This window comes from Rhamphochromis sp. 'chilingali' (assembly GCF_963969265.1).
Source record: "Rhamphochromis sp. 'chilingali' genome assembly, chromosome: 1".
Taxonomy (NCBI): Eukaryota; Metazoa; Chordata; class Actinopteri; order Cichliformes; family Cichlidae; genus Rhamphochromis; species Rhamphochromis sp. 'chilingali'.
Genome location: NC_137929.1, coordinates 14100787 through 14117442, shown reverse-complemented (window position 1 = coordinate 14117442; position 16656 = coordinate 14100787). Strand labels below are relative to the sequence as shown.

The 16656-nt window shown below is 41.2% G+C and overlaps 1 protein-coding gene across 1 annotated transcript in view; it reads left to right on the top strand.

Moving 5' to 3' along the window:
* Positions 1-16656, top strand: part of LOC308393807 (uncharacterized protein) — an 810936-nt gene that overhangs the window by 64611 nt on the left and 729669 nt on the right. Inside the window, exons 10-11 of the mRNA XM_080877817.1 lie at positions 1510-1686; positions 13729-13905. Coding sequence (XP_080733943.1) covers positions 1510-1686; positions 13729-13905 — 354 coding nt within the window. The remainder of the gene's footprint in view (positions 1-1509; positions 1687-13728; positions 13906-16656) is intronic.

Sequence of the window (16656 nt, the reverse complement as noted above, 5' to 3'; positions counted from 1 at the left end):
AATCTGCAGCTATCCTTTGAAGCACCGCTCCTCTAAAACAGCAATAAGGATCATTATTAGGTTATCTACATTATTATGTAAATAACAAAATAACTTAAAGCAAAAATTGGGAAACGTAAAGTCCGAAGTCTTCATATTAAGGGTCATCTGTCAAACAATATTCTTTGCTCTGGGTCTAAACAGAGCGCGTTGTGTGTGAAGTCTTCTTTTGCGCATGCAAATGCACAAATGCGTCCTTCATTTCCCCGAATTTGAAGGATTCGTCGGGTGTGTCCTTCGTGGCCCACCATATCCCAGAATTCATAGCGCGGCCCAGCCAAATTTCAGCTGCCAACAATGGCGGCTGCTACTAAGTTTTCAAATTACTCTTATTAATCTTTCTGGGTCACAAAATAAACTTTTAACATATTTTCAGGCGAGAAAGTAGCTGTGTAAACTTCAAATATCTGCTTGGTTTATCAAGACATCGCATATTTGCAAAAGTGTGCCGACGTTTTCGGAGACGTCTGTTCCCCACCCGCTCGCTAGCAAGCCGGGGGGTTCAATGGTCACTCCAGCCGGCGAGAGCAGCGGACGCCCGGCTTCATCGTTTTCAGACCCCGCTCTTTCACTACTCAGGTTAAACATGATATATAAGTCACCAGGATAACTTAAAAATGTAATTGTTTGCCTTTTTTCTGTGTTTTATTTGTTCCGGAGTAAATCGGTTTGGCTGAGATCAAAGTTCCTCCGGGATTTTCACACTGCTGAATAAACGTTAAACAGGAAACTGATTAAACAGAAGTGTGAGACGGTCGAGAATTTACGCCAGTGTCCTGTTATATTTTAGATAGCAAGGAGCAGACGGCCGAGTTTATTAAACTCCACCGAGACAGCAGTGACGCAAATCTGAAGGCTAGACCGTCCCATTTCACAGCCTCGCACTTCCAGCCTTTTCGGTCTTTGAAGGACCCGGCCCACGTAGACCGCGAATACCGGGTCCTCCGAAGGATGCAGCCGACGTTTTGGGACAAAGCTAGTGTGCGATGTTCTTTCAGTGTTGCACTTTGTAGACGCTCCCTGAGCACTGGTCTCACAGCCAGCTGCACATAGAGACCAGTGTTGTTAGTCCAGGTCAGAAGATGACTTGTTGGAATGAAAATGAGCTTGTAGTTTGTCTGCTTTAATAATGTGACTGGAAAAAGGTGTTGGACTTCAAATATGTCCATTTCTTTCACACTTCACCTTTAAAAGTGAAGCCTTGTGGTTCCTGGAAGGAAAAACACGACTTTTTCAAGTCTTTGTCCTGTTTTTATGAGAAATGTACGACTTTAATGTGAAACATTCAGAGTTTTTTCTCTTGTTGTGTTTGTTTGAAACTGCTTCCTGTTGGCTTCAGCTGTTTGGAGTTTCCATTTTCTAAACTTCTACATTCTGAACCTTCTTCAGCTCTGAACAGATGATGAAACACTGAATGATTTCAAGCTCACACTTTGTCTAATAAACGTACATCTTTCATTCTTTATACAGATTGATGGACTGTGGTTTGTCAGAGATCAGCTGTGATTATCTGGCAGCAGCACTGAAGTCCAACCCCTCCCATCTGAGAGAGCTGGACCTGAGCAGGAACAACAAGCTGCAGGATTCAGGAGTGAAGCATCTGTGTGGTTTCCTGGAGAGTCCAGGATGTGGACTTGAAACTCTGAGGTCAGTCAGCATGTTTTAGTTGTGCTGAGATGAATGTGATGTGAAAGTTGTGCTGACACTAAACTGCAGACATCAGGCTGATATTATACTGATCCACACTGAGGATCTTCATGGTAAAGTCTGTTTTCTTCTTCTCTGGTTTAGTCCATTGACTGCAGCAGAACAATGTTCACATTTCAAACCTTCAAAGAAGAAGAAAAATCCTCCACTGGATAATTCACTGTGAAACTCTCCAACTCTTCATTCCACCTTAAAGTCTGTCTGACACTGAAATCCAAAGCAAAATGTGCGTTTGCTTTACAGACAGCAGTCCAACACAAACATACACACATCATCCAAAACACAGTCCAACATCCAAATCTCCTCCACTGCCAGCATGAATGATGGGAAAGAGAAGGAGGAACACTCTGACATTCAGGGTTAGAATGAGTTTCATGAAGCAGACTGTGAAGATCAAAGCTGCATTAGAAAGCTTACATGAATGAATGAGTGGACAGAAGTGGACAGAGATCATCTGAAGCACTTCAAAGGCTTTAAATCAGCACATTTCTCTTTATTCTTTATCAACTCTGTTAGTTTCTCTCAGTTTTCTGTGGAATGAAGCTAACAGCAGGCTAATAAGATGCTGACCAATAGGTTTCTATTAAAGGTTGTAATTTGTATATGAAAAAGTGCTTTGGCTCAGCAGGGATCAGCTTACAGGTAGAATACAGCTGCTGGATGGGATTAGCATGTCATAGCTATCTACCAAACTGCTAACTGGGGGATTTCAGGCCATCTATGGATCATTTTTGCTAACTGTTTATTCAGCTTAGGCTCACAGGGCTGCAGCCTGTGCCCTAGCTGTCATAGGGCAAGAGGCGTGGTCCACCTGCACAGGTGAGCAGTCCATCACAGGGCCAACAGAGAGAGACAGAGAAGCACTCTCTCACATCCACACCTACAGCCAATTTAGAAGCACCAATGAACCTAAGCAGCATTTCATTGGACTGTGGGAGAACATCCAACCTCCACAGAAAGGCCAACAAGCTTCAACCTACAACCTTCTTGCTTTAAGGCACTAGTGCGAACCACTTTCCCCATTTCAGCCCAAATCCTGCATCTTCCTGTTTCTGACTCCAGGCCAGCTCCACTAACACTTTCTCATCAGACACTGCCACCTAGTGGAGGAAGTCTTAGTCCCATTTGAAGCTTCAGATTACAGTTAGTTCCTTTACAAAGAGGTGGAGGTGGTGGGGCCACAGCACCATCATCACTGAGTGCCATAGGACACTTAACCTTTGTTTCCATATGCTGGGAACTTCCTGTTGTTCCAAGGAGGACTGGAAAATGTGTGAAAATCTCCCAGTCAGTTCCTCACAGCACACTTCAATCATTTCCCTCCCACAGCATCAGGACCAGGGCTTTTTCTCTCTTTGGTCCCACTAAGAGATTTCCACACAAACACCTCATCAGTGGGACTCTCAGAGCTACCAGCCCTTTGCTACAATCACAAAGCTCTTCATTGAAATCAATGATATCAAAGCTGGAATCAAATGAGTCCAAGTCTTCTGCTGATTCAGCATCACATTCATCTTTGCTCCTTGTTCTGCATCCCCACCATGGACTTCATTCCTTTCCAAGCCAGCCTTGAGTGTCCTTTATTCAGCTCATCCTCTGCTTTACTTTTACACCTGATTTTAGCTGCTTTATCTCTCTTTCAACAAGTTTCTGTGCCTCAATCTTTTTCTTCTCTCCCTCATAACAAGACAGCTTCTTCTGCCTGAGAACATGTTGGAGTGATTTACTAATCCAGGGCTGCTTATTGGGGAAAATGCTTCCTGTTTCCAAAGTAATCCCCATTTTTCCCAGAAAGAAATGTAAGTAGAAATCGATGATCTAAGTGAGAACATGAGCCTTTAACAATAGCAGCAAAATATCTCTCCAATCTCAATACTCCCTCTCTCGACCTCTGGAACACCAGAGGTCACAATACATTGTGTTGGGTCACTCCTCGGCCCACTCAGCTGCTTCCATGTCCATCCATGGCATCATGGACATCGGGGTCACCACTCCCGCTCTGACCCTCTCTAGCCGTCCTCTGGCTCAGCAAATCAGACAACCTCATGTCATCTAAGTGGTCCAGTAATAAACACCAGCTCCCCCTCGAGAACACTCCATGCGTAAGATTAGGTTTTTTCTGCGTCCCTCTCTTGTGGTCCATCATGCCTCGGGCCTCCAGGATCCTCACCCCCCTGTGGTCGCCGAGATCTTGTGTAAAGCAAACCAAACACCTTTTCCTGCACCTCCCTAACTTATCATCTTTGGGACTCTTTAATCAAAAGCCTGATCCTAATTATCTTCTTGACTTATTGACTTGTATTTATATATATTCTTCAACGTTACTCATCATTTTAAAACTCTTAAAACGCTGCTTTCACGTCCCTGCATGCGTTTCCTGTCGCTTGCCTTATCTAATCATCAACATCCTGTACACAGAACTCTCGCTGCTGCAAGGCCTCCACTCTGACCTAGAATCTCCTTTCACAAGAAAATCATTATAAGCGCCTATTCTACTAAAAGATCCAAAAAAAAAACAACCACTTTAATCAATTAAGTTTAAACATATAAGCAATTACTCCTGCATACATTTTATCATAGCTAAACGCTGCCTTGAAACAACTCCTGTGTGTTAACACTAACTTCATTTTAAAACTCACATTTCCTATGTTATAACCTGTTTTTGGTACAGCCTTTTTATTTCATCTTGCTCCTTTGATGTAACAATACCTTCTCATTCTAGTTTATCAGACTTAACCAAAATATATGCTTTCCTTCCTTTGGTCCTTCTCTAAAGCAAGAAACTCCTATTCAGTTCCTCTTTTCTGTCACTTGTTACAGGGCCAGCTCAAGTTCAGTTAAACGCTAAATTAATTTGAGGCCTTTTGCCTGGAATCAATACTGTCATGTGTGTTTATGGACTCTATATGTCTGTAAGCGTGTGCAATCCTTCAATAACTCATATCATCCTCACAGTAGATTGGCTAATCATAGCGCTAGCCAAAGGCTTGTGACCCACAAGAGACGAATTGAGCCACAACTCCCTTAAAGGCACAAAATGCAATATGTATAAAAAGTCATTTCTACGTATAAGCTCTCCCCTTTATCCTAAAAATAAATCTATGTAATATCTGTATGTGTGTCTTCTATTCATTAATGTAATTGTCAGTTATTTTCTCTCTTTATTTTACCTTCTTTTTGTTTACCTCTTTGTTTGTGACGTGGACATCCCTAAACCATCCTGAGTTCCGGCTTCAATTTCAACCCAATTGTACCCTCTATTCTCGCAGTCGAACTCGTCTGGGCTTCACCTTCCCACTGGCCCCTGTGCCCTTCTCTTAGTGTCCTTTGTTGTCTTGTGATCCCCAGCAAACACAGTCTGTTTCTTCTCTGTTTCTTCTCCGTTGCTCTTTTCAGTATTTTCCTTTTAGATTAAATCCCAGCCTGGCAAAATATCCCATTCAGTGTCTTTAAACAGTTATGTCACACTGTTCTTACCAGCCTGCAGTTCACTGTGCATTTTCCATCACGTGCTTTTCTTCCATGCTGCTGCTGGTATCGTCAGTGTAGTTTCAGTTGCACTGTCTTTTGCCTGCTGTTAATTCTTGAAGTCCACGATGTTCTGTCGGTCTTCATCAGGAGATTAACTGTCCTATGAGCTTCTTCTCAGGATCGGGACAAGTGGGAGGTCAAGCTGTAAAATTTTAAGCCAAAATCTGGCCTGTTTTCCTCCCAATTCTGTTAATCAATGGTTTTGTACTCAAGATTCTAGGTTGAAAGAAGTCCACCTGTATTGACACACTAAAGCATACAATTAATATCCTTTTCATTTCTTTTCTTAAAACCTCCATTTGCTTCATCTGCCTGGAGTTTAACTCGTATGTTTCTCTCTCTGTGTGCTCACTTGTCACAGTCAGTTCCTTTTATGGGCATGCAAAGTTCCTGTCACACACACCATTTCCTGTCAACCTTGCAGCTGCTCAGAACCATATTTTCTGTTTCTATCTCTCCTGTTTTGTTTTTTTTACAGGCTAATAAAACTCTTGTTTTACTAAGTCTTGATCTAAAACAATTCACCCTTATTTCACGCACTATTTATAGCCCTCTAATGAACATAAATGGCGTCTTAAACACACACTCAACAATGTTTGCAGCAGTATTTGTAAAACCAACTGTGGTTTAAACAGTTCACTGCTGACTAATTTGCATTTTCACACTCACACACACACAGTCTAAAAATAGCTCCAGCACTGCCTCAGACTCCTTTCACACAGAGATCTCTTATTTTATATTACAAAGACGTCTTATATTTACAACCACTGTCACATCTGTCAGCTTTAGCGCCTAAACAATTTCGACAAATTTAAGTTAACGGTCCAACCGATAAAGTCCAACTTTTTTGTGATCAATTAACCAATATCTGTCCAACAGTTTCTGGCCTCATCTCTAAAATCCCTAACTCAATTTAAAAGCGTCAACCAACCCAAACTTTGCCTGAAGCTCTATTTTTGGCATTTCACAGCCAAGGCTTACCCCGAAGTTTTAAGTTAAAGTTACACGCCCGAAGTCCAACTTCTGCTGGCCAAAAAAGCGCAGACTACCGTTCCAAACGGTAAGGAGACTCTAACTCCTAGTTATTCTGGAGTGCCCCAAGCTCCACAGTGACCAACTGACTATCCCTCTTCGAGGACAATGCCTAAGCGTCCTTGGCATTGGCAAGCGTTACCTCTGAGCACTGCGCTTCCTATCAGTCCAACTGACGTTCTTGAATAATTTATAATACTTTGGAACAACAGTAAAACAGCCAAAAAAGTGTAAGACTGAAGCAGGTCCAACCTTATAACCAATACGGGCTCCACCCCAAACAATAACCAAATTCCCTAATATACTAAAATCACTCAGCAGTCCAACTGCTTTCCACGGTCCAACCGTATTAAATCCTTTAGCGGTCCAACCGCATTCAATCATTTTTAGCAGTCCAACTGCATTAAATCCTCAGTACTGTCATGAGATTGTCATCAAAATCAAAGCAGACATTCCCCAGTAATTTCAGTGAGTAGACTTTAATTTGTAATGTCCAATTTGGCACACTTTGGAAATAATTCAACAGGTAGTGCCTTACCTTTGGATAAGCGGCTTAGAACAACAATGAGAAAAAGAGAGCTGATTATTAGCTCATCAAAACACAAAACAAAATCACAATGAATTATCGGTTAATTTCATTTAAAATAATTCATTAAGTATTTATGTACAATTCAAATTAGTTAATTACATATTTTGTTGGTTTGTTTTCTATTTTAATTATTTTACTGACACATTTAATGAATTATTTAATGATGTATTTATTTAATTCACGTTGCTACTCCTGGCCCTGCATCGCTGTTCATAAATACATTTTATTTGTCAGCTTCACCCATCAAAGTCAGGGGGCGGGGTTAATGCTGATCAAGTCAAAACCATTGCTTTGGTCTGGTGGGCGTTCTTTTAGTGGGCTTTTCTCAATACTAAGTAGGCCTACACACCAGGGTTTGGACATGTGTGGACCCAAACTATACTTTTACCCTTTTTTGTGTGTCACCAAATACACTTTAATATTTTCTAGACAAGAATGTAGTGACACAATCTTTAAGCTCTTTTGGCTCCAAACAGAAGTGACAGACTTGAGCAGGGTTCATTTAAAGGCTGACAGAAGTGGAGTGGTGACGGGGAGATGTTTGACAGGACAGTGTTTCAGCCTCCACAGGTTCATGTTGTGCTCCATCAGTCAGTGAAGATGAAGTCAGTGCTGATGAGGCTGTAGAGTGTGTGAGGGATGTGAATGAGGATGATGAAGATCTGATGATAGCAGATAAAAACAGGCTGCAGAGACTTTGAGCCATACAGGGCACACAGTGTGTGTACAGAACAGCTGAAATCATTATGGAGGCCTCACTGGAATATGGAAGCATCACAGTACAGCTTCAGTGAAGCTTTAAAGTCTCTGATATGAGATGAGAAATGAAGCAGCCAGAGCTTTTTCATGAGTGGAAATCCACTGTGACTGTGAGCTGCTGCTACAGCCTCCAGATTAGCCAGCAGCTCATCCTGCTCAACATGGACCTGTGGTCAGAGTGTGTGCTGGATAATCCGGCCCAGGATGAGGCCAAACTGACATGGGATGAAATGTCTGTCACATAATTGAGCTTAGTGTAGTTTCATTTCTGCACAATTTAAAAACAACCAAAACTTTGTTCTGTCTTTTCTATGTTATACTGTAGACTTTCTTTGATACTGTGTCCAAAAGGAGCAGCTTTTACTTTGAAGGGGAGGCGTCTCTGTTTCCTCTTCAGGTTGGATGATGGAAGCAAATTAGTAGCTGTGTCCCAAAACGTCGGCTGCATCCTCCAGAGGCTGCATTTGAAGGCCGATTACGTCACAGCCAGGCGATGAAGGCTGTCCGTATTTGTCGACTCCTTCAAATGTGCCCGACAAATGCGTCCTTCATTTCCCCGAATTTGAAGGATTCGTCGGGTGTGTCCTTCGTGGCCCACCATATCCCAGAATTCATAGCGCGGCCCAGCCAAATTTCAGCTGCCAACAATGGCGGCTGCTACTAAGTTTTCAAATTACTCTTATTAATCTTTCTGGGTCACAAAATAAACTTTTAACATATTTTCAGGCGAGAAAGTAGCTGTGTAAACTTCAAATATCTGCTTGGTTTATCAAGACATCACATATTTGCAAAAGTGTGCCGACGTTTTCGGAGACGTCTGTTCCCCACCCGCTCGCTAGCAAGCCGGGGGGTTCAATGGTCACTCCAGCCGGCGAGAGCAGCGGACGCCCGGCTTCATCGTTTTCAGACCCCTGCTCTTTTGCTACTCAGGTTAAACATGATATATAAGTCACTCGGATAACTTAAAAATGTAATTGTTTGCCTTTTTTCTGTGTTTTATTTGTTCCGGAGTAAATCGGTTTGGCTGAGATCAAAGTTCCTCCGGGATTTTCACACAGCTGAATAAACGTACAATACTTACAAATGTTCGCTATCATCAATCTTTATATTACAAAAAAGGGCCATAAGGATAATCCATAAAACTGGTTACAGAGATCATACAAATCCACTATTCTTAAAATCAAAAATTCTAAAATTCACAGATCTGGTTCATTTTCTCACAGCACAAATTATATATAAAGCAATAAATAACCTGCTTCCTGACAATATTCTAAAAATGTTTTCTAAAAGGGAACGGGGATACCATTTGAGGGGGGAATTAAATTTAAAACATCCTCGTATCCGTACAACATTAAAAAGTTTTTGCATCTCTGTGTGTGGAGTGAAGCTGTGGAACAGACTAAGTAAAGATATGAAGCAATGTCCAAGCATGGCGCAGTTTAAAAAGCGGTTTAAGGATATGGTTTTTACAGGGTACAGGGAAAAGGTAGAGATTTGATAAGGTGTTCTTGTCTAATATTTTCATGTGTGTTTGCATGCACGGGTTTGTTGGTATGGATATATAAATATAATTGTAGGCTGTGTATCCTTGAGGTGTTAATGGGGTTATTGAAAATGTGTGTATATACGTATGTATGGATAGATAGAAACATATATGTGTATATATTTAAAAAAAATAAATTAAAAAAAAAAAAAATTACACATAACATATAACAAGGAGGTATTTCTGTAGTCTATTGATACTAGATAGTGGAAAAGGGGTGGGATTAAATAAGCTAATGCTTCTTCCTGCTCCTTTTTGAACATGGACGTTATTTGGAGTTGTGGTTGCTCGTTTTCCTTTTGTTTGCTTTGTTCATTTGTCTCTTTTAATTCTATTTTTTTTATACTTTTTCAACATGTTCAAAATAAAGATTCAATCAATCAATCAATCAATCAATCAACGTTAAACAGGAAACTGATTAAACAGAAGTGTGAGACGGTCGAGAATTTATGCCAGTGTCCTGTTATATTTTAGATAGCAAGGAGCAGACGGCCGAGTTTATTAAACTCCACCGAGACAGCGGTGACGCAAATCTGAAGGCTAGACCGTCCCATTTCACAGCCTCGCACTTCCAGCCTTTTCGGTCTTTGAAGGACCCGGCCCACGTAGACCGCGAATACCGGGTCCTCCGAAGGATGCAGCCGACGTTTTGGGACACAGCTAGTGTGCGATGTTCTTTCAGTGTTGCACTTTGTAGACGCTCCCTGAGCACTGGTCTCACAGCCAGCTGCACATAGAGACCAGTGTTGTTAGTCCAGGTCAGAAGATGACTTGTTGGAATGAAAATGAGCTTGTAGTTTGTCTGCTTTAATAATGTGACTGGAAAAAGGTGTTGGACTTCAAATATGTCCATTTCTTTCACACTTCACCTTTAAAAGTGAAGCCTTGTGGTTCCTGGAAGGAAAAACACGACTTTTTCAAGTCTTTGTCCTGTTTTTATGATAAATGTACGACTTTAATGTGAAACATTCAGAGTTTTTTCTCTTGTTGTGTTTGTTTGAAGCTGCTTCCTGTTGGCTTCAGCTGTTTGGAGTTTCCATTTTCTAAACTTCTACATTCTGAACCTTCTTCAGCTCTGAACAGATGATGAAACACTGAATGATTTCAAGCTCACACTTTGTCTAATAAACTTACATCTTTCATTCTTTATACAGATTGATCAACTGTGGTTTGTCAGAGATCAGCTGTGATTATCTGGCAGCAGCACTGAAGTCCAACCCCTCCCATCTGAGACAGCTGGACCTGAGTGACAACTACAAGCTGCAGGATTCAGGAGTGAAGCATCTGTGTGGTTTCCTGGAGAGTCCAGGATGTGGACTTGAAACTCTGAGGTCAGTCAGCATGTTTTAGTTGTGCTGTGATGAATATGATGTGAAAGTTGTGCTGACACTAAACTGCAGACATCAGGCTGATATTATACTGATCCACACTGAGGATCTTCATGGTAAAGTCTGTTTTCTTCTTCTCTGGTTTAGTCCATTGACTGCAGCAGAACAATGTTCACATTTCAAACAGTGAGACTCAACGTATGGCCCGCGGCCCACACGCGGCCTGCCCACCTTTCCTGATTCAGAGAGAGGGGACCCTGATGAACTGTGTAGTGTTCTTCCTCACAGTTCTAAGTATCAGACACAACAATGAATAATCCACAGCTGACTGTCTTTAGCAGGTCAAAGGTCACGGCACACAGCAGGCAGTGGGAAATATTATAACTCTGATCATTTATCAGCACATATCCATATGTATAAAAACAAAGCTGACACTGTGAGACTTGATCAGAGGTGTGATCATCACAGCAGAGGCCTTTGTGTCAAAGTCACTGAGGATCAAACAGAAACACATGAAGCAGATTTTCCTGTTCTGGCTTTTTATAGCAGATAACCTTCAAAATATTCTGCAGTCCATCAAAAACTGAAGCAAACCATGAATCAACATGTGAACATGAGCTGATGCTGCTGAAGTGAAGCAAAGTTACAGAGGTTTGATTACAGACACAGCTGAGAGTTTGTAATCTGTCATCATTTTAAAAGGTTTACATTTCTTCAGTATATCCACATTTGCTGCTGGTACCTCAACCTCCACTTGTCCAACACAACTGCTGTCCACTGCCTCCATGACATTGTGATTTTGCTGTTGGTCTTCTGTCAGATCTTCATCAATCACTTCTGCACGGGGCACACCTTCAGACTCTGCAGCTGCATAACGAAAGCCTGTAAGATAAAATTAGACATAAGGTAAATGTACACCAATATTCCAATGACAGGTGTGTGATTCATCTGGAAGTTATGTGCGGATTAGTGTACAGTGATAGCAATTTAGTATGTTTTTAGAGGGGGGGGGGGGGGGGTGTTTACCTCCGATGGGTGCTCTTTTTCGCTTCCGTTGCGTACGCCTTGAGTGCCGGTCCGAGTCTGATACAGGTATGTCGTCATGCCCCATGTGCAGTGTTGGTTCCCAGTCTGGATTTGTTACATCCATTTCATATGCTGGTTTGCCTGCAATGATGCCAAATCATAAGCTACTCAGTCGACATGATGTGGTTCTGCAGCATCACACATTAGCATGTTTTATCTCATTATCTATGACCTCAGCACATTGAAAATCACACTAAAAGCCTTTCAAGAGTGATATGAATTAATTTAGAACTCACCGGAAAGAAAATGCCGTGAGCAAACCAACAAAAAGCTGGGGATTGCAGAGAACTCGATATCCGCTCGTCTCACCGCTGCAATCCAAGCCTGGCGTCTTTGTTTAGTAATATCGGATACATGGGATCCCTCACGTTGCCTCCAGGACGGACAACGATGAAAAGAGAGCCCATTATCCAGCTTCTTGCCTTCACGATCGTGTGATCTAACGTTGCAACCGACAACACAACACGTACGATCCATAGCTGAAATGGTATCCTTTGGCTGGCCTACTGTCATGGCGGAAGGGGGCATGGCCCATCTCCCGTGACATCACGCTCCAAAGCCCTATAGGTGGGAAAATGTACCATGTCGACCAATCAAAAATGATATGGAAACATGACATTTGGTTGTTTAGCAAAAGGGGGAAGTTTTAGGAGTGACCGGCAAGAGAGAGCGAGTGAGCGAAAGAGAGAGAGAGTTTTGATACGTGAGAGATTTGTGACGTTTACCGTGTTTGGTCTCAAGTTAGTTTGTTGTCTTGTGTATTTAGTGTGTAGCTGTTGTTTTGTTTTGTGTGTCAGTTCTACTAGTGATCGTCACAGTTGCTGCCTTAAAGCCAACAAAGGCAGATTGCAGTGTAAACGCTGAGTGACACACCTGCTGTCAGACCTGCAGGTTTATCCCTGTGCTGTTCTCATATGTGTTAGAGTGACACAAACTATTGTTTGACACCTGATTGTTCTGTAAATAGTTTGAAATGATTATATGAAAAACGTCTGAGCCTTGGCTGCATTTTTTGGTAAATAGTACCATATAACTTTGTTGTTTGCAAAACGTGTGCGTATTTTTAAAAATGTACAATCTCTATTTGCATTTCAAGTTATGAAGATGATTCGTTAAACATGTGTGTGGTTTTTACAGTCAAAATATCACTTTCTACTTGTATTTTAAATTTTGTCTGAATTTAGATAAATTGTGCTGATACAGTTGGTCAAAATGAGAAAATAACAGATTGGCAAGATAAACTGTTTTTAAAGGTAAAATATAGAGGCCACATCAAAAGTAGTCAAGAAGGGTTAAAGGCTAAAAGCAAAGTTGTCACCAAGTACTGTTTATATTTGTGTGTATTGCTGCAGCTTTTTTGAGTATTAATTTGGTGCCTTTGTGTGAAATAATGGTATTGTGAGTGATCCATATAGTCACAAAGAATAGCCACTTGTTTCTGTGCTACCAAAGTTCCCCGGCTTTCATTCAAAATGTGTTTATCGTCAGCACCTGCACATTAAACTACTTAAACATTATAAATGTCTTCAAGCTCACACTGAGGCCTGTGGGGTACTATCAGCCACTGAGACAGTACACACATTTATATGTGTTTGTATATGAATATTTCATACTTTAAGACTGCCTGTTTATTTAAGGGAGATGAACAAAATACATTGGAATTGTACAAAATAATATCATGGATGATAAATTAAATAGATTTTAAGTAGATGCTTGTGCATTCTTAAAGTCTTATATGTTGAACTGAACTATGTGATCTGTTCAAAGCCTTAATCTTAATTTGAAGTGAAATGTGCATTTTGAGTTTATACACTATGTATATAAGGCGACCGTTTCCTTTTGCAGTATTTTTGTGTGGTGTACTTTTCTATGTCTTAACAAAAGGGGAACAAAGGTGTTTAAGTTCACCTAGGATGATGTGTTTTAATTTTCACATGGTCTTGCTTGAATTTGACCCTGACAAAGGCGTATGAACTCTGTCAGCTGTTTGGAGTTTCCATTTTCTAAACTTCTACATTCTGAACCTTCTTCAGCTCTGAACAGATGATGAAACACTGAATGATTTCAAGCTCACACTTTGTCTAATAAACTTACATCTTTCATTCTTTATACAGATTGAGTTTCTGTGGTTTGTCAAAGATCAGCTGTGATTATCTGGCAGCAGCACTGAAGTCCAACCCCTCCCATCTGAGACAGCTGGAGCTGAGCTACAACAACAAGCTGCAGGATTCAGGAGTGAAGCATCTGTGTGGTTTCCTGGAGAGTCCAGGATGTGGACTTGAAACTCTGAGGTCAGTCAGCATGTTTTAGTTGTGCTGAGATGAATATGATGTGAAAGTTGTGCTGACACTAAACTGCAGACATCAGGCTGATATTATACTGATCCACACTGAGGATCTTCATGGTAAAGTCTGTTTTCTTCTTCTCTGGTTTAGTCCATTGACTGCAGCAGAACAATGTTCACATTTCAAACAGTGAGACTCAACGTATGGCCCGCGGCCCACACGCGGCCTGCCCACCTTTCCTGATTCAGAGAGAGGGGACCCTGATTAACTGTGTAGTGTTCTTCCTCACAGTTCTAAGTATCAGACACAACAATGAATAATCCACAGCTGACTGTCTTTAGCAGGTCAAAGGTCACAGCACACAGCAGACAGTGGGAAATATTATAACTCTGATCATTTATCAGCACATATCCATATGTATAAAAACAAAGCTGACACTGTGAGACTTGATCAGAGGTGTGATCATCACAGCAGAGGCCTTTGTGTCAAAGTCACTGAGGATCAAACAGAAACACATGAAGCAGATTTTCCTGTTCTGGCTTTTTATAGCAGATAACCTTCAAAATATTCTGCAGTCCATCAAAAACTGAAGCAAACCATGAATCAACATGTGAACATGAGCTGATGCTGCTGAAGTGAAGCAAAGTTACAGAGGTTTGATTACAGACACAGCTGAGAGTTTGTAATCTGTCATCATTTTAAAAGGTTTACATTTCTTCAGTATATCCACATTTGCTGCTGGTACCTCAACCTCCACTTGTCCAACACAACTGCTGTCCACTGCCTCCATGACATTGTGATTTTGCTGTTGGTCTTCTGTCAGATCTTCATCAATCACTTCTGCACGGGGCACACCTTCAGACTCTGCAGCTGCATAACGAAAGCCTGTAAGATAAAATTAGACATAAGGTAAATGTACACCAATATTCCAATGACAGGTGTGTGATTCATCTGGAAGTTATGTGCGGATTAGTGTACAGTGATAGCAATTTAGTATGTTTTTAGAGGGGGGGGGGGGGGGGGTGTTGTTTACCTCCGATGGGTGCTCTTTTTCGCTTCCGTTGCGTACGCCTTGAGTGCCGGTCCGAGTCTGATACAGGTATGTCGTCATGCCCCATGTGCAGTGTTGGTTCCCAGTCTAGATTTGTTACATCCATTTCATATGCTGGTTTGCCTGCAATAATGCCAAATCATAAGCTACTCAGTCGACATGATGTGGTTCTGCAGCATCACACATTAGCATGTTTTATCTCATTATCTATGACCTCAGCACGTTGAAAATAACACTAAAAGCCTTTCAAGAGTGATATGAATTAATTTAGAACTCACCGGAAAGAAAATGCTGTGAGCAAACCAACAAAAAGCTGGGGATTGCAGAGAACTCGATATCCGCTCGTCTCACCACTGCAATCCAAGCCTGACGTCTTTGTTTAGTAATATCGGATACATGGGATCCCTCACGTTGCCTCCAGGACGGACAACGATGAAAAGAGAGCCCGTTATCCAGCTTCTTGCCTTCACGATCGTGTGATCTAACGTTGCAACCGACAACACAACACGTACGATCCATAGCTGAAATGGTATCCTTTGGCTGGCCTACTGTCATGGCGGAAGGGGGCGTGGCCCATCTCCCGTGACATCACGCTCCAAAGCCCTATAGGTGGGAAAATGTACCATGTCGACCAATCAAAAATGATATGGAAACATGACATTTGGTTGTTTAGCAAAAGGGGGAAGTTTTAGGAGTGACCGGCAAGAGAGAGCGAGTGAGCGAAAGAGAGAGAGAGTTTTGATACGTGAGAGATTTGTGACGTTTACCGTGTTTGGTCTCAAGTTAGTTTGTTGTCTTGTGTATTTAGTGTGTAGCTGTTGTTTTGTTTTGTGTGTCAGTTCTACTAGTGATCGTCACAGTTGCTGCCTTAAAGCCAACAAAGGCAGATTGCAGTGTAAACGCTGAGTGACACACCTGCTGTCAGACCTGCAGGTTTATCCCTGTGCTGTTCTCATATGTGTTAGAGTGACACAAACTATTGTTTGACACCTGATTGTTCTGTAAATAGTTTGAAATGATTATATGAAAAACGTCTGAGCCTTGGCTGCATTTTTTGGTAAATAGTACCATATAACTTTGTTGTTTGCAAAACGTGTGCGTATTTTTAAAAATGTACAATCTCTATTTGCATTTCAAGTTATGAAGATGATTCGTTAAACATGTGTGTGGTTTTTACAGTCAAAATATCACTTTCTACTTGTATTTTAAATTTTGTCTGAATTTAGATAAATTGTGCTGATACAGTTGGTCAAAATGAGAAAATAACAGATTGGCAAGATGAACTGTTTTTAAAGGTAAAATATAGAGGCCACATCAAAAGTAGTCAAGAAGGGTTAAAGGCTAAAAGCAAAGTTGTCACCAAGTACTGTTTATATTTGTGTGTATTGCTGCAGCTTTTTTGAGTATTAATTTGGTGCCTTTGTGTGAAATAATGGTATTGTGAGTGATCCATATAGTCACAAAGAATAGCCACTTGTTTCTGTGCTACCAAAGTTCCCCGGCTTTCATTCAAAATGTGTTTATCGTCAGCACCTGCACATTAAACTACTTAAACATTATAAATGTCTTCAAGCTCACACTGAGGCCTGTGGGGTACTATCAGCCACTGAGACAGTACACACATTTATATGTGTTTGTATATGAATATTTCATACTTTAAGACTGCCTGTTTATTTAAGGGAGATGAACAAAATACATTGGAATTG